Source organism: Schistocerca gregaria, chromosome 8 (genome assembly GCF_023897955.1).
Source record: "Schistocerca gregaria isolate iqSchGreg1 chromosome 8, iqSchGreg1.2, whole genome shotgun sequence".
NCBI classification, from domain to species: Eukaryota; Metazoa; Arthropoda; class Insecta; order Orthoptera; family Acrididae; genus Schistocerca; species Schistocerca gregaria.
The window spans coordinates 197623562-197642358 of NC_064927.1; the positions used below are offsets into that span (position 1 = coordinate 197623562).

At 38.4% G+C, this 18797-nt stretch overlaps 1 protein-coding gene across 21 annotated transcripts in view; it reads right to left on the reverse strand.

Moving 5' to 3' along the window:
* LOC126283946 (testin) overlaps nucleotides 1–18797 on the reverse strand; it is an 82896-nt gene that overhangs the window by 42234 nt on the left and 21865 nt on the right. For 4 of the 21 annotated variants that reach the window (XM_049982354.1, XM_049982355.1, XM_049982356.1 and 1 more), the window contains exons 6-11: nucleotides 13729–13883; nucleotides 5034–5094; nucleotides 1961–2309; nucleotides 1672–1881; nucleotides 1379–1588; nucleotides 663–1301 (exon numbers count right to left, since the gene is read on the reverse strand). In XM_049982354.1, coding sequence (XP_049838311.1) covers nucleotides 663–1301; nucleotides 1379–1588; nucleotides 1672–1881; nucleotides 1961–2309; nucleotides 5034–5094; nucleotides 13729–13883 — 1624 coding nt within the window. The remainder of the gene's footprint in view (nucleotides 1–662; nucleotides 1302–1378; nucleotides 1589–1671; nucleotides 1882–1960; nucleotides 2310–5033; nucleotides 5095–13728; nucleotides 13884–18797) is intronic. The other 17 variants (XM_049982374.1, XM_049982371.1, XM_049982373.1 and 14 more) reach the window with 5 other exon arrangements.

Consider the following 18797-nt stretch of genomic DNA (forward strand, 5'->3'; position numbering starts at 1 on the left):
TTGGGTGTGAGGCATACTGGGGTTTTATGTGGGACACACTGTATTTCCCCAATGTCAATAATGTTTGCAAACAGAGTGCACCAGCTGTCTCTTCTGTTTCAGTGGTGGTGCCATTTCTAGGTCAATGAACAACCATGTTCTTGCTGGTGAGAAATAAAGATTCATCAAATAAGCTATACTTATATAAACAAACCAGTCTGGATGAAGTGGACAGTCAATCATATTACAGCAAAGAACTCAATATAGCAACCAAAGTCAATTGAATGGTCTCTTGCTGGTAGCAGTGAGACATTTGATAGTGAACTATGAAATCCCACAAAATACTTTCTGAAGTTCACACAGATGATCGATTCTTGCCTTGCCCATTTTGCAACAATATGGAGGCCAACCACTGTATATGGTATTCTGCAGATCTGTTGAATACAACTTAGATTTTTGTATAAATAATTCTTACTCAGTTTTTCTCCTTTAATAGCTGTTTCAGCAAATACCAACAAAGTCGAAAATTAAAGTATATACAGAATGCAAACAAGGACGGACAGACAAATGGAAGGACATACCAATAAGACAGATGGACAAACATATACACAGAATAACGAATGAACGAACACAGAGGACATGCACAAATCGACAACAAAGACATGGACACACAGAAGACTTACCAACTTCCCAATGACTTGAACCAGCATTTCTGGCAGCTATTGGCTCACAAGATGTGCTTTCCACAGGATGGGACATATAATATGGTTTATGGCCTAATAAAGAGCTTGTTCCTTCAGAATTTCTTAACTGAGTTCTGGAGACAGGGCTTTTAATATTCACTGTATCAGACTGTAAAAGTGCTCCTGGCTGTTGACTGTAAATGTCTTCTTTTTCTGCTGGATGCATTGAATATCCCAAATTTCCCTCTTGAGGGATATCTTTCCCTACCCATTGCTTTACAGGCTCATCATATGGCAGTTTGTCTGGACAGGCATTCTGGTAGCACTCCTGCCCACTAGGATATCTTGAGCCGGCAACTGCACCAGCACGTAATGTACCAGTATTTTTATTGTGAGGAACAGTCTCATTCTTAAATCCTTCAGGTGCTCCACAACTTTGAGATAAAGATGTAGCTATCATTGCAGGTGAGACACCTGGCACATTAGTAGAAACAGACATAATCATTGGATGTGTTGCAAGTGAAACAGTTGCATCAGCTGGTGAGCTCAATACGTTATATCCAGGAATTGATTCACTATGTTTAGTGCTCATGCCTTCCATCCAATCACTTTGCTGTTTTGGAGACACAGGGTCTACTACTGGAAAAATGAAAGTTATCTCAACTACTGTAAATTTCACAGAGCAAAGGATGATATTTATCACTTTGTAGAGTTACCTCGTAAACCAGTTCTGCGGTATTCAGGCGATAGGGCTGAATGTTTTCCTGGGACAGATTCTGAATACACAGTGTGGGAGTCAGGATGCATTGTGTGAGCGAACGTGGCATCTGCTGGCAAAGTTGCAGCAGTGTTTTCAGGCATTAGTCCATAGTGTTGATGCCCAACATCTCCTTGTTGCTGACCTCTCTGTGAAACAGGATCTGCTACTGGAAAAAATGTGATATTACTTTAAGAACCATCAGCTTTTCAAAGACATTTAGTAATCTTGTCTTTTGCTTTAAACAGTTACCTCCTGAACCAGACCTATGATGCTCGGCTGAGGCAAATGAAGGTTTTCCTGGAACAACTTCTGAGTAGGCAGTATGAGATTCAGGATGCAGTGTATGTGATACACTGGCATCTGCTGGCAAGCTTGAGACACTCTCACCAGGCAACGTACCAAACTGCTGACGACCCACACTTGCCGATTGTTGGCTATTACCTTTCTGTGACAGACGACCTGGAGGAAAAAAAAGTATTTTATTTCCAATATTGTTTTTATAAAAGAAAACTACTTTTCGATTTCATTGTGTAGTTACCTGTTGGACCAGCCTTTTCAAATTCTGATGATGTATATGCTTTTCCTGGAAGAGCTTCTGAATATGAAGTTTGAGATTCAGGATTATGGTAAGGCTTCCAACTTGGTGCAAAGTTACTTGGTTTCTTCAGATTTGGTGGCATGGTGTTAGGAAGTGGTGGGGGAGGTGGTGGAAAATCGTTATCTTCTGTGCCAGCTGGCATATGAGGCACTGCAGTGTGGAATGGACGAGGAGCAGAGAAGGCAGATGGTGGAATGCCACGAATGGAATCTGCCGAGTGCGATGCTGGAAGAGATTTTTGGCCAAATGCTTCTGATGCCCACCTCACATCTGCATGGAGTAATGGCACCTACAAAAATTCAGACATATTACACTTCTTATATACTGTTTTCACTCTAAATTCTGCTACAACTAATTGTAAATCAAACACAAAAATATACCAAACACTGATTGAAGTATTTCATTCAACTAATTCCAATACAATCCAAAACAGAAGCCTGTTATCTTATATATACAGAAATTCCAATTGGCAATACATAACTGCAAGTTTCTGTTCAACATATAACGACACCTGAAACAAGTATCCACAATTACGTAACTATTTATAGTTTCTGAGGAAGACAAGTCAACATTACAGAGGTGGCAAGAATGACCTAGAAATCTTTGTGTGTCAGAGACTGGTGCACCCACGATCACATGTGAGGAAGCAGTACTGCCCACTCACTATTATTTTATTTATTCTTTTCATGCTAACAAGCTATGATTTTTCCTCTCCACCCAGAAGACCAGATTTTGAGATGCAGGTATTCTCTATTTTCGTTCATGAACTGCATGATTTATGTCAGCTATATGATGAAACACATTCTGGTGGTGTCTTGTGTTGGAAAAGATTTTGGTTGTGACAATCTTTGAGGACTAAGTGTACCCATTGGTCATATGTGGCAGATTATGAATAGTAATGTATGCCACCAAAATAATGAAGACTTTAAAATGAATAAACAGTGATAAAAAGTATAATACATCTATAATGCGTAGAAATCTGTGATGAGAAAAAATGACTGTATGTAAAGTAATGGAAAAAAGCTTGCTTTGCTGCTTGTTAATGCAAAAGAAAGGTTTTAAAACAAAAAAAGAAAAGAAAAACAACTGCTTGCTTTTGTATCTGGCTCTTCCATTTAACATTATGCATGGAAGGAATGGTATGTGATTATATTAATTATGTTTTGGTAGAAACATGACATAAAAGATGTAGTTGAACAGTATCATTTTTGTGACTCAAACATCCTTCTGCTATTTAATGTTTGTTACACTATGTGAGCATAAAGTGTAATACACTGAGAAGAAATTATGCTTCTGAAATTTGTTAATTGTAATGTTCTTGCAGACATAATTTGAATAGTTATATAACTCAAAATTATATCATGGCAGTGCACATCTGTTTCATACTCATTGTCTTTATTAACCAAAAGATAAAAGCATTGAAGCCTATGCCACACTGGTGGTGAAATGAATATGCAATTCCAGAAAAAAGATATGTCCACTGGCAATACTTTTCTCTTTGTGTAACTGGATAAAACCTCACAAAAAAGTAAACGCAGAAGAAATTCATTATTTTGTTTTTACTATACCATTACACACATGATGCTGTGGACTGGAGTCGAGAATCAAATATAAAAATGCAGGGTATCATCATGCACAATTCTTAAACATTTTTCTTCCAGTGAAAGACAATAGATGAAAGTTTATAATTACAAATTGGCAGTGCTGTTTCCAGATGTCCAAAAGGAACTTGCATACCCCCACCAATTACAGAAGTTGTGGTGGAGACTGTGGAGTAGATCCAACATGTTGGAAGTGTGTTGTATTTCATGTAATAAGCAGAACATCCTCTAATTGTCCAGAAAAAAGCTAGTTGTTGTGTTCTGACATTGTTCCTTCAAAATAACAGCACAATTATCAAAAAAGTACATTAAATGTATTGTATGTTGGAAATCACTTGGGACAGGACATAAACTATTAATTTTTTTTCCCAAATGATAATTTCTGTGGCCTCACAGAATCTTGATCTTTCTTGTTAAGATGCCTTGTATATTTGTTTAGTTTGTTCAATGACTTCTGAAATTAGGGTAGCAGTCTGTAAGCTGAGTATCACTCTTTCTAAAACTATATATCCATTTTCTCTCTGCCTTCTTTCTAATACAATTTTTATTATTGGCTCCTGCCCCACCATCCCCAGCTATATAGCCTATTTTTCACTGTAATGAAGCTTTGCATTTTTTTCGAAAACTGACTTACGTCTTTGAGCTAGTGGTTGCTAGCATCTCATGCTGGCAGTTCAGAATGTTAGTCACAAATTCTATCTCACTGTTACTTCCAGCATTCTTCCTACATTTCATCTCTCTCGTAATCTATGGTTTGGTGTGACATTTCTCCTTTTTGAAATATGAGATGTTTCTATTTAAGTGGCTGGTGAGAAAACACTCTTCCTCCTTGTCCAGCATTGTTAATACTCAATTCTGACTTTATTCTTGAATTAGATATTTGTTTTATTTTTTTTTTTTTAAATTCCAATAACCAAAAGTAAAATTGCACTATTTATCTTATAAATTTATTCAAAATCTTTAGCCATAGTTATCTGCTGCATGGAGCAGAGCATAGACTGGATGATGGACACTCAGTATGAACAATTTCCCACCTGTGATTCTGGTAGAACTCTTCCATTATGCGTCAAATCGTCAAATTTTACATGAAAATTAAGGTATTGTGGCATTACAATTTTCTTGCAAAAAAACACAATTACAGTGCAGAAATAAATCTGTGGATTTACACATTAATCAATACCAGTGCATTTTTATGTAAAATGAACTGCAACAGTTACAGAATATAAACAAACACACAAACTTAATAACAATAATATGCTAAAGCACCACAAAATATGAGTGTGATTCATTACACTTAGTCTGCCATGCTTACTAACCCATTTTCAGGATAATGTTAGTACTTCACCACTACAAATATTATGTAAATCTTGTTGTTAAAGATGAATGAATGAATACAAAATGAATTCACTCACCTTGGTGACACGTCCTTGTCCAACAACATTGCTCTTTAGATTGTCAAGATATTTCTTCAGCCTATGCATGGAAAATAAATATCATGCAAAAAATGTAATTAAGTGACATTTCTATAGGAAAAAACTTCAACAAAACAAAACAAAGAACATAATAATATAAAAACATATATATAATAAAATTTGCAGTAAAAAGAAAAGCCCTTCAACAGGTAAAGTGTAAAACATACAGGCAACACATAGTTGCAATTGAAATACAACTTTATGGAAAAAGGCACTAAATACTGAAATATCACACCAAAATAAGCAATTGTTACTTCACTTGGTGTAAGAGAGTTACAATGGGAATTTAGGTAGACAAAAAATGGATACGGTTGGGACGTAGTGAAAGGATGGTATGCAAGAGAGGACTGCATTTTCCCCCAGAAATGTTAAGTGGTGAGTTACTGTGTAGCTTCATGGAAAATAGCAATAAGAAATATTTAAAACAGTGGAAGGAATGATTTGTGACATCTGTGGATTTCAGTGTGGCCTAGTATGAACGTGCCACCCACTAACTGAACATATGTAGCAAATACATAGATGTTTCAGGATAAGTGTTAATTCTTTTGTCTCAGACATTGTACAGTACTTTTCCAGCAGAGCGCAAGAACATATGCGTAATAATCTCCTTATCCACTGTCACTTAGCTGATTGATTTTGATAAAACCTGGCACAGTATAAAGATAAACTTCTAGGGCAAAAACCAGTCACTATTAATATTTATCTAAGCAATCTTATTTCTTTTGTGTTGAGGCTGTATGTCCGCAGTATATTCTGACTACCGTATTTACTCGATTCTAAGCCACACTTTTTTTCCAGTTTTTGTAATCCATAAAACCGCCTGCGGCTTATAATAGAGTGCAAAGTAAGAGGAAGTTCTGAAAAATGTCGGTAGGTGCCGCCACAACTAACTTCTGCCGTCGAATATATGTAGCGCTACACAGGCGTGCTTTGCAGGCACAAAGATAGATACTGGCGCCAAAACCTCTGAGTCAGTAAATAAATTAAAAAAAAAAAAAGGTGGAAGATGAGTTTTTTTTCTCCGCCCCGCGTTTCGACCACTGCATTTTCATACATTATCCAACAAAGTAAATACAAATTTTGTATTGTTCATCTTCAAATGTAGCAGCGTTTCGATGTACTATGAAAATCCAACTGGCAAGACTGTTTGGGATGTTTGTCAATATGGCCAACTCTATGTTCTGAATTTTTTCCTACCTGTGAGAAGAGATGGTTGCTAATAGGAACTTTTATGAATTGAGAATCACATGCAGTATTCTCTTCACCATAAGAATAATACAAATACAAACATTTTGCCATGTATTCTTTCGTGTTTGCTGCTATCTCATTTAAATCCTGTCTGCCTAATAAACTACGAAACTAGAGTGAGACAACAGCAAATGCAGAAGAATATACATATCACGTCATGTTTATATTCGTATTATTCTTATGCCTAATAGTGATACAGTCAGAAATGAAGCACGGCAATTTACTAGATTTTTAAACGTAAGATGACTAATTTCTGTGCAGAATGTAATGAACAAAAGAGGCACCTGCAAAGATTTTCAAACGGCGAAAATTTTTCGCTAAACTCTCGTTCAGAACATCTTCTATCATACTCAGTCTATTATTTGGCTCTTGTCGATCATTATCAAAGAGAGCTGCAACAACAAATAGCAGTCTCTTGCCATTGTTTCGCTTATGAGACAATTCCTCTCTTTTTTTATATAGTAAGTGGCAGTAGCATGCACAAAAGCAAGCCAGGCTGCGAGCGGCAACTGGTCGTGAACACACATTATCAGAATGCGACAAACACAGTAAAATAATGCACTTTCAGCTTAGAGTGACGTAAACACCTATGACAAAGAGAATGGCACTTATGAGATAAAAAAAATAAGCAATTCATTCAAATCAGATGAAGCACATGGAAAAGGAAGGGTTCCCGTATAAATACGGACGGAGCACCTGACGCATAGCAATGGCTACCTGGTAAAGCTTAACTGCTAAGCTTACGACTCAAACCAAACTACTGTAGCTGTATCGTCATTCATCCAACCTAAATTGTGTCTCATATTACAATGGACCAACTTTGTTTCGATTTGCAGGTGCGGCCTAAAATTTTTCTCTCCCTTGAATTTCGAGTCTCAAATTTCAGGTGCGGCTTAGATTCGGGAAAATTTTTTTTCCGTGATTTCGAGTCTCATTTTTCAGGTGCGGCTTAGATTCAAGTAAATACGGTAACAAACTTCAAACCACACGCTAATCAAAAAAGAACCTATAATGACAACAAATAAACCCCTTATCCTTCATGGTTCTCCAGAAAGAGGGAAGATGACTTTCTTTTTGCAGAACAATATTGAAAAATCAGAGAACCAACATATGAAGTTGACTACAGAACAATTCTACTGTTGGCAACACACATTTCACATAAGGACTGTGAAGATAACATAAGAGCAATTAGGGCTTATATAGAGGCATAGAGACAGTTGTTTTTCCCTCACTCTATTTAAAAGTGGAACAGGAAGGGCAGCCTCCACCTTGCAACAAATTGTGGAGTATGTAATTAAGTATAGATGTATGTAGATGTACACAAAGAAATCTTCAAGTATTGATTCTTTATTCCTGAAATCCTTCATATGATTTCCTGAGGCTATCAGTTATGCTAATCTCTAGACAGTAGAGATTAGGCACCCATACTACAAGGACTCGTCAAAAGAAAACAAGACAGACTACATAACAAGCATTGTGCAGGTGCTGGTAGCACAGGTAGGTGTGCGTATAGAAGTGCCCTCTATTAGGAAAGAACAGTGTGAATGTTCACCACTAAGCCATTTGTCAGACACAACATGAGCAACAAGTTGTGTGTGTGTGTGTGTGTGTGTGTGTGTGTGTGTGCGAGGGGTAGTGTGGGTTTTCATTACAGAAGTATTGTCAGGAAGGAAATGCATGCCCAAATGTCTGCTGTGTATGACGGACAAAGTATATCAAGTGCACCTGTGTCTGTATGGAATAAATGATTCAGAGAAAGTTGAGCGTCATTGAAATACAGAAGTCGGTCAGGACAGAGTCACTGTGCCACAACTCTTTCAGTCATTGTTGTGGAAATGCTGCCATCAGAAACAGCCAAAAGCAGACAATGAAAGATATTCGGCTATGTTGGGAATTGGTCATGATGCCACTCATGCTTTTTTGACAGAGCATCTGAAGCTCCAGAAAATCTGTGTGCATTGGATTGCCCACAGGGCGATGGAGGAGAAGAATTTGAATGGAATGTCAATATCACTGCAGCACTTAGAATGGTATCATGAGGTAAAATATTGTGTCCTGTCCTGTATTGTCACAAGAGATGAAACATGGTGTGAGCATTTTGACCCAGAGACAAAGCATCAGAGCCAACAATGGAAGCACATGGATTCACCCTCATTGAAAAAATCTAAAGCTGTGCTTGCAAGCTCTAAGCAAGTCATGATGACATTTTTGTTTGGCTGCATGGGCCCACTGCTGATTTTCTGGAACATGATACTAAAATTAACACACAGCAATAAGTGGACACAATGCAACAATTCAAGCATATGATCATGTCCAAACACATAGGATATTGACAGATGGCACCATTCTCTTGCAGGGTAATGCCTACCTGACTACTGCAAAACACTTAACACTTCCTAGATGCAGTCCCTATCTCTCCCTAGACAATTTCCATATTTTCAGAGCCCTGAAGAAAGACATCAGTGGCTGTCAATTTGCTTCAGATGAAGAGGTGCATACTTGGGTACAATTATAGTTCTTATGCCAACCGAAAACTTTTTGTATGGAGGCATTGCCCATTTTGCCTTACAGTGGGGTAAAAGTATTGACAGTTTTGAAACAATAACAGTTTACCCTTTGTTTACATTTGTCTTTTTTCACTTTTAGGTAGCTCGCTATGCCTACCTGCTGCTACTATGCCTTCCTCCCTCCACACAAAGCAGAAATCTGACATAGGAAACCTATTTCCCTTTAATAAATGAAAATTTTTGTAATATATTTTGCACAGGCTATCTACAATGAAATATATCAATTTCGGAGTTTGGATGAGAAAAACATTCTCTACTTGATTTCTGAAGCTTTCACAGCCTGACTGATAGATGATATCTTTCTGGATACTACCCATGTAAATAGCTCCCTTCTCCCACATTCCACAGAGTTTCAAATATCTACAAGAATTGCCAGACACTGTAAATATAATACCAGCATTTTATGCAAAGATACATGTCCAAGAAAAATGAAGTTGTTATGTAATTGTTTGGATTTTGCATTTACGGTGAAGGTGCTAACTGCCTGTCAACTTCTTTCAGAGAACAATGCGTAGAGAGGCCTGAGAATAAGAACAGTAACAACGGATATGTGGCAGGCCTAAGTTGAAAATATGATGACCTCATAAATCCAATTAATTACCTTACCATTCACCTTTACATAAGAAAACTGATATATATTGTTCATTTATGGACATACTGTTGTTCTACACCTTTTCACAGCTGCATGGCCTACAGCCACAGATGCCTTTTCAACAGGACTGATTTACGGCCCTTGTTTACTACATGGGGGATAAACTCTAGTGGGTACTTTTTTAATTACAAAAGCATGAACTAAACTATTGATGTCTAATCTCTCCAGCTACTACATTGTTGGGTTTCTATTTTGAGTCAAGAGGAGAACATGTTCAGCTACATAAAGTCTCCAGAATGTATTTGTTTGAATCGTCGATGTGTTGCAACAGCCCTGATGTACAAAGTGGACATTTTAAATGCCTCCAGAAGAACTCTCATACAAATTCCTTCATTTTCTGTTCAATTTTCTTTCCTCTTTATCTTCTTCTTATGAAAACTCAAATGTTGTGCTTTTCAAATTTGACAATAAGTAGGTCATATTTTTATTTAGTAATCTGATATAACATCCAGAAATTGAGTACTTCAATGTAGATGCCTTGTAAATGAAAATACACTAATACAATAAAGTGTCTATTATCTGAACAAGTTGGGAGACATGGATTTTAGAAAAACTGGTTTATATTGATAACTTAGCTGTATAGTTTTATTTGCTGGTAAAGACTACACATATTTATAGTAGCATGACTCTCTTTTCTTATTAGAGAGGCAAACATGGTACGAATGTATGTAGTACAACCTAGTAAGCAAAAAAATATGTATTTCATATGCATTTTGTATGTACAGTACATACTTACAGAATTAAAACTTAAAAAACTTTAACTTTGGTGTCTTAAGCAGGCCTACCAACTTACGAGTAGCTAAGTCACACACTTTTTCCACCACAGGTATCTAATATTGCTTGCATCTTGTGTTTCCATCCATCACAGAGCAGTATCTAAAAATGTAAATTCTTCAGGAGCAGCCAGTATATTTTCATCTTCATTTTCTGGATCACTAGTTGGTGCGATATACTAGCACAGTCAGCCTTATCAGTGACAAGGTTCACAATGTTGCTATCCTGCACGATTGAGAATTTCGGACATATTATTCTGTTGTCATTTTCAATTAGACAGACTTTCTACTATACCCAAGATTTTATCCCAGGCTTCTCCACTCATGTAGGATACAGCTTTCAAATCAGATTTTTATGATTTTGAAACAGACTTATTTCCCTCCCCCCCCCCCCTCTCTCTCTCTTTCTCTCCTCACCACCCTCTTCTCTTTCTAACAATAACTTATGTATCAGTTCTTTCCTGTAATAACATTTCAAACTCTAAAATAATGCTTTGAGCCACATGCTGTAGTAAAGACTTCATAGCAGCTGATAAAACATCACTTTTATGAAGTTGCTCTTTTCATTTAAGGTATCAGATGAAGTACACGTTGATACCTTGTCAGGAGCAGTAATTTTTTCTTCCTTTTGCCATTATTTAACCTAAAAGCTTTTACAAAGAGCACAAAAACTTCCTCAATCCATTTCATGAAAATTGTATTATACATTCAGGTGCCCTTTTGTAAAGTGTTAACAACAGGCATCATAAATATATGAAAGCCTTTGAAACAATGCAGTTTCTTACTTTTACCAATGAGAAGTCTATGCAATGGGTGGCTACCAGTTGCATTAAAACAAGCAAAACCATTAATATGATCCCTGTTTATTTTAAAACTAAATGCTGCTAATTCACAATACAATGCAAAAATGTTTCTTGGCAAGCTTTTCAATTGGGCCCAGTTTTGTCAGTATTGTAAATGTTTTCAAGAGCATAATCTTTTCCCCTTAACATTCCCCTTAGTTTGATTTTGAAAGAATTATCACACAGTTTTCCTCCTTGTATAGTTGGTTCAAGTGATTGTAGCAGGCTGCAAACAGTTTCTATCATCGGTAACTCGGCATTAGTGCGGGGAAGGTGGGGGCTGGGGGGCGATGGGGAGGCAAAGCCACAGTGAGAAAGGCAGCATGCCCAAGCAAATAATGGTTCAGTGAAGCTGTAGTGTGGTTGACTAACATTCAGATAACTGATGCTCAATTGTAATAGTTCGAATGAAATACAGAAGGGTCATGCAGTCAAATCATTAAAATTTCTGGAATGAATGAAAATCAATTGAATATAATGAATGGTATCTAGGGACAGGAAAATTTAATGAAAATGATAAATTGAAAAAAAACACAAATTGTTTTGTTGCAAAATAATAGGAAATTTGCAATTTTTATGTGATATCACAGAATCTGAGATTTTGCTGTATAAAAAGTTATAATTCTGAGGACACAAATAATAAATTGCATTTTGTTATCTAGTCTCCTCAAAGTCAAAGTTCATGTATATTCTTAAAATAACAGCATATGTCCTGTGTAATTAAGTTTTGTTTGATGATGAAAATAGTGCCAAATTTGGTATAGAGTACCACTGAATTTGGCAAAGAGCATCACAGATTTTAGCAAAATAAATACACAGAATATGGTAAAGAACATGAAAGTTGACCAACAATTTTGAGTTTGACAAAAAAATCATCATATTTGGCAGAACTAACACCGAATTTGGCAGAACAAATACTGAGTTTGGCAGAACACGCCAAATTTTGCAAAACACTTCGAATTTGGCAAAACAACACAAAATAAAGCAACACCGAATCTGGCAAAATAAGCCACTGAATTTGGCAAAAAATATCACAAAATTTATCAAAACACAAAATTTGGCAAAAATAAAATCATTTTTTTCTGTCCCTAAAGGTATCTATCTCATGCAAGTAAATGGTTGTTATAAATTTAACAACTGTATCAGAACAGATAATACCATGCAAATACAAGCTAGCAATGAATTGTGAACTTAATCTTTAGCAATTTATTATCCACATCAATCATAAAAAAGTGTACTTCAGACTTTTATGTTAATATTTTACGAGCACATACCTCTAAAACATTACAAGGAACTCAGCAGCCGAGATTTATTGACAGTCATGTTAACTAATGGGCTCAATTTCACGATCAAAATGGTAATATCATGTGGTGGCAAATGGTTTGTGGTCATTCAATAAAACGCAGTGTAAAACTGGCTAACTAAATATGTCTAACTCGCTCTCATTAGAATGCACTGCAAAACAAAAATACACAAGATGATACGCAAAATTTTTGGAAGAGTGTCAAACAGAGGCATGCTATACATTGAAAGAATAGCTCCTAACTTACCCAGAATTTATTTTCTACGATCATTGCAGTTGATGAGTCCTGGAGCTATGAAGAGGCATGAAATGAAACTGATTTGATGATGTAGAAATGATTGAGAGGGGAAGAAACAACTAGAGGAAATAGCCAATACTGCAGATCAGCATTAAAATTATTCCCACAATGTATTACATGTAATGAAGAGCACTCTGAAGTTAATAAGGTTGTTTCATAAAAAAAAAACTAAATCCATAACTTAAAAAAAATCTTATTGTTTCCATTTCCCCTAATATGCTCAATGAAAAGTGTCTAGGGAAGATGAATCAATACTGAAGGAACTACCTAACAATGGGAAATAGTAGCACAACAAAATATCTACCTCTGGCAAGATGTGTGTCGCCTGCTTTCAAATAGAATTGTATCGATGTCCTTCCTAACAAGTAGTGCAACAATAATACACAAACTGGAGTGTCCACATACTAGATTGAGTCAGGCTGCAACAACTAACTGCCCTTACTGCCTGTTCCTTCTTCAACAAAACTCTAGAGAATGGCATGGCAAATGGATATTACATTACAAAATGAGCACATGGCCTCTTACTCTTCCATGCTGCAACTATTTTCATGTCAGTAACTAATTAATATCTACACATTGTGTGCATTAAGCACTATCATCTCCAACAACCACTTACAGTACAGTTTTTGATCCAAGGCCACCAAATTAGCTTTAGCTGAGTGTCAACACTGCTGCATATCAGAACTGTTTAATTCTGCAGCATAATAAAATTCATAGTCCTGAGTGCAGCAGGAAATGTGAAGTAGAAAACACACACACACACACACACACACACACACACACACACACACACACACACACACACACACACACACACACTAGCAACGTAACTACAGAATAGACATAAAAGTTTTGCATTTACAGACAAAAGTGAAACAGAGGAGTTTAATTTATAGATACTTCTTAAAACACGCTGTTTGTTTATAAAGTTTAATTATAATCTGTAACAAACCCTTCCACCTCCTGTGGGGTCAAATTGTGACAACGGCTGGCATCCAAGTCATGTATTGGTACTTGTCGTTCAAGTTGTTGACGTCGATACAAGGCACCATCGCTACCACTGATTGGCAACTTTGCTGTTGGCAGCTGTTTCATGTATTCCACTGCCTGCACACAATGATCAAAATAAATACTACAATGAGGAAGAAAAACTGTTTCAGGAGCATGATGACAAAATACATGTACTTTTATAACAACTGTGCTATTTGCAGTTACAATGCAAGAAGCAGTAACAGACATAAAAAGCAGGTCTTCAACCACAAGTCTATTTTCACTCCCAATTCACTCACTGCCACTCAAAATCATCTTTGATTGCAAGAGAACACGATCAATAAAATAAGTTGTCATGCATAGCAACATTGATCCAAATTTTATTAAAAACAGTGCTCTGCCAATATACGAGAGTTGCATAGTTCATTGATACATTGCTAATTATTTACTCTATGGAAAATTTTAAATTGTAAAATTTGTTATCCATCTCCAATGAACACAAAACATCATGTAGGCAAACACAAACTGATGATAATGAGTAAAGCTAACAACTCGCCAAATAAATCTAGTGCCAAGATGTCGACAGGCACATAAACAACACTGAGAACTTGGCTGGCTTTCTACTGGTCCAAAAGTTAAACAAAACCTTTTATTCTCTTATTGTGTGAAGTGTTTATCATCCTTGTTTCGCTTTCATAAATGGTTACAAGCCATGCAAATACCTTCATAAAAGACTTCCTAACACTTGAATCTATATCTACATCTACATCTACATCCGTACTCCGCAAGCCACCTGACGGTGTGTGGCGGAGGGTACCCTGAGTACCTCTATCGGTTCTCCCTTCTATTCCAGTCTCGTATTGTACGTGGAAAGAAGGATTGTCGGTATGCTTCTGTGTGGGCTCTAATCTCTCTGATTTTATCCTCATGGTCTCCTCGCGAGATATACGTAGGAGGGAGCAATATACTGCTTGACTCTTCGGTGAAGGTATGTTCTCGAAACTTTAACAAAAGCCTGTACCGAGCTACTGAGCGTCTCTCCTGCAGAGTCTTCCACTGGAGTTTATCTATCATCTCCGTAACGCTTTCGCAATTACTAAATGATCCTGTAACGAAGCGCGCTGCTCTCCGTTGGATCTTCTCTATCTCTTCTATCAACCCTAGCTGGTGCAGATCCCACACTGCTGAGCAGTATTCAAGCATTGGGCGAACAAGCGTACTGTAACCTACTTCCTTTGTTGTCGGATTGCATTTCCTTAGGATTCTTCCAATGAATCTCAGTCTGGCATCTGCTTTACCGACGATCAACTTTATATGATCATTCCATTTTAAATCACTCCTAATGCGTACTCCCAGATAATTTATGGAATTAACTGCTTCCAGTTGCTGACCTGCTATTTTGTAGCTAAATGATAAGGGACCTATCTTTCTATGTATTCGCATCACATTACACTTCGCTGTTCAATGTTAACTTCAATGTTAACAAATTCCTCTTCTTCAGAAACATTTTTCTTGCCATTGGCAGTTGATCAATGAACATGATCAGGTCCATATAAACAGTTTTTGCATTTAACTATATTCAGCACCAGTGATCTATGTGTAGTGACTTTGATTAGTAATCAAAACTTTCTCAGTCCTGGGTTCAAACACCACCACTGGCTAAACTTTGAAGAAATATTTTTAGCAACAGCTGCTGAAGACTTCTGGCATAAGAAGTCACTCTTATTCTACCAATGGTCTTGTGAAAAAGGATGGAGGAGCGGACAGAAGTTCAGGCCACTCTCTTGCTCTTGTGGTGTGAAACTGCTCCAAAATGCAGAAGAATTAGCAGTGATCAATAACATGAGGATGCAGAAGGCAATGGAAACCACTGCATTAAAGACACACAATGTGTATTCACAGGACATGTGATGTGTAACTGAAAAAAATTTCATGATTATCTCATTGGCATAAGAGTCTGGACTAGACCGCATCCTACTAGCATCTGGGGTGGAAGCAAGACTCTAGAGGGGGTGGGGAAGTGGAAGAGAGGAATGTGCTTTCTGGTTGAATGTGCAGGGGCTGAAATGTGAACAGGCATAGTGTCAGGAGGTTGGGGGACAGGGGGGGGGGGCAGAGAGGTGGGAGAAAAAGGAGTCAAAGGAGCTTAGGAGCGAGGAAAGATGGGTGACTGCATTGGCAGATGATGGCAAACAAATAGGGTGGCAGATGGGAAGGGGGACAAGTGATACAACAGAGGGGTGGAAACTGTAGGGTGGTATGTTACCATAGGCTGAGGATGAGATAATTACGGGAGAGTGTGTTGCAAGGATAACTACCATCTGCACAGTTCAGAAAAGCTGGTGTTGGATGGGAGGATCCTGATGCATAGGGCACTGAAGCAGCCACTGAAATCCAGCATGTTATGTTCAGCTGCATGTTGTGCCACAGGGTGGTCTACTGTGCTCTTGGTCACAGTTTGGCAATAGTTGTGCATCCTGGTGGACAGCTCTTTGGTTGTCATACCAATATAAAAAGCTGTGCAATGATTGCAACAGAGCTGGTAAATGACAAAGGTGCTTTCACAGATGGCCCAGTCCCCTATGGGCTAGGATAATCTGTGACAGGGCTGGAATAAGAAGTGCTGGGAGGATCAGTTTGGCATGTCTAGCACACGGGTCTTCCACAGGGATAGGATCCTTGTGGCAAGGGTTGGGATTGAGAGGGCATAAGGATGGACTAGGAGACTGCAGAGGTTAGGTGGGCGACGGAACACCACTTTAGGCTGGGTGGAAAGAATCTCGGGTATCACGTCCCTCATTTCAGGACATAATCACAGGTAATCAAAGCCCTGGTGAAGGATGTGGTTCAGTTGTTCCAGTTTGGGGTAATACTGGAACCTTTGTCTGTAGGTAGGATGATTAGGTCAGGATTTGTTTTCAGGTGTGTATGACTATTCTTTCTTCTACTGAAAGGCAGTTGTTCCAAGGAAGGAGCCAGGGAAAGGATGGCAGGGCTAGGTTAGAGGTAAAAAATTCCTGGAAGGTACCCAATGGGTGGTTAGGTGGAAAGAGGAGAGGATCATGCTTGTAATAAACTGGAAGAGGCAGGGTTCAGTATTGGAATTAGGTTGGGTTTGCTTGGAGGGATTAGCTGCAAATAAGTGTTCACTGCAGGGATTGGAAGGAGGAGATGAGGTAATTGCCAAGTCCAGCAAGGTTAAATTTGGGTGTAGGGCTAAACGTGGGGTCTTTGGGTAGGAGTGAAACTTCTGTAGAACTGAGGGTTTTGGTGGAAAGGTTAACAACAGTGTTACAGGAATGTTTTGGCTCTGTATTTGGAGGAGCATTGGTGGGAAGTTTTGTGGGATGTGGCAAGTTGAAAAGGTCAACTAGGCAGGGATTAAGTGCTATGAGGGGTGGATGAGAAAGAACACTGCAGATGTGGACACTGGTACCCTGAGGCAGCAGTAGAATGTCAGCAGGTTGGATAACTTATGGAGGGTAGGGGGCTGGAATGCTCCTTCAGGTGCTGGAGAGCAAGGGATTCAGTTTCAGAGATGTGATGTATGGAGCAGGGATTGAACAGTAGTAGTATCTTTGTGGACGGAGCAGAGGTAGTTCTGGGATGCCTGTGCCATGGAGATTTGTTTGTGCAGCACCAGGTTTGTGAGGGCCGAGGACTGCTGGAATCTGAAATGGTGAAGGTGATCCAGAGAAAGGGATTTTTATGGTTAGGCCATTTGTAGAGATTCCATGGTTTAGGCAGCATTTGAAGAATAGGATGTGAGACTGGGTTTTAGCCAGTGAAAGGGATACTTCTCTGAACTGGTGCCAAAAGATGGAGCAGCAGACCATTGTGGCAGGAGCGGTGTAAAGAAAATAGGAATGATGCAGAAATGGATAAAGTAGGTGTCGATATTTGTGACAGGAGTTGGATAAGAGAAAAGATGTGTAAAAATATGTAAAGACATTTAAAAAATACTTAAAGACATACTGAAAAACACACAGACACGCAAAAATATGCGCACATATATAAAAATGAACACAAATATGTAAAAAAAGTGACACTGCATGAAACCATTATGAAACACATTATGAAACACATTAAAATACAAACAAATACATTAGAAACATACTCAAATGTGGGGGAAGTGGAACAGATGAGGTAGGGAGTGTGTGGGTTGCAAGAAGGGAAGAGAGAGGGAGAGAGGACGGGTTAGGTTGAAGATCACAAATACATGTGAGATGGGCAGGTATAGAAAATAAATGCTAAAGTGCATCAGGATGAGGGATGAAGGAGATCAGTGGCAATAGATAAAATTTTAACCACCAAAGGAAAAAATCTGGAGCATGAGATGCTACATCAACAACTTATGCAGTTACGATGCCTGGGTTGTGCACGGACGATCGTTGATACAGTGTGTCTCGGAAGTAGATGTGGTTAGGGAGGCAATGAATAAGCACACACTGAGAAGAGTAATGTTATAGGCAATAGCGATAATGGGAAGCATCACAGGGTTGAAGGATGGAAGAAAAGCAGTTCAGCAAAATCAAACAATGGAAATCAGTAGGAATATCAACAAAGTGGGCCGCTATTGAACACCACCTTGCTCAATGACCTTCAGACTCCAAACTCACTACTTCATTTACCATACATCTTATTAAACCTTATCCTAACCCCCAACTACTACTCCTTTGAAGGTAGCAAACACAAACAAATCTGCAGCATAGCCATGGGCACTTGCAAGACACCCTCCCATGCCACCTGTTTACAGGCTACCTATAGGAGACTGTGGTAGCCCCACAAAAATGCCAAGCCAAGACACCATATCACCTTCACAATCCAATACCTTCTCTCCCATTTGCTTCACCCCATCCACCTCAACCCAGCATGCCACCTTCATAGACATAGACCTACTAACCTCTGTTTACACGAAATCCACCAACCATCAGTGGTACATGCATTTTGACTGCTGCCTTCCCCTTCACACCAAAAAATCCACACCATGCAACCTGGCCACAAACGGATGGGGAATCTGCAATGTCAAAA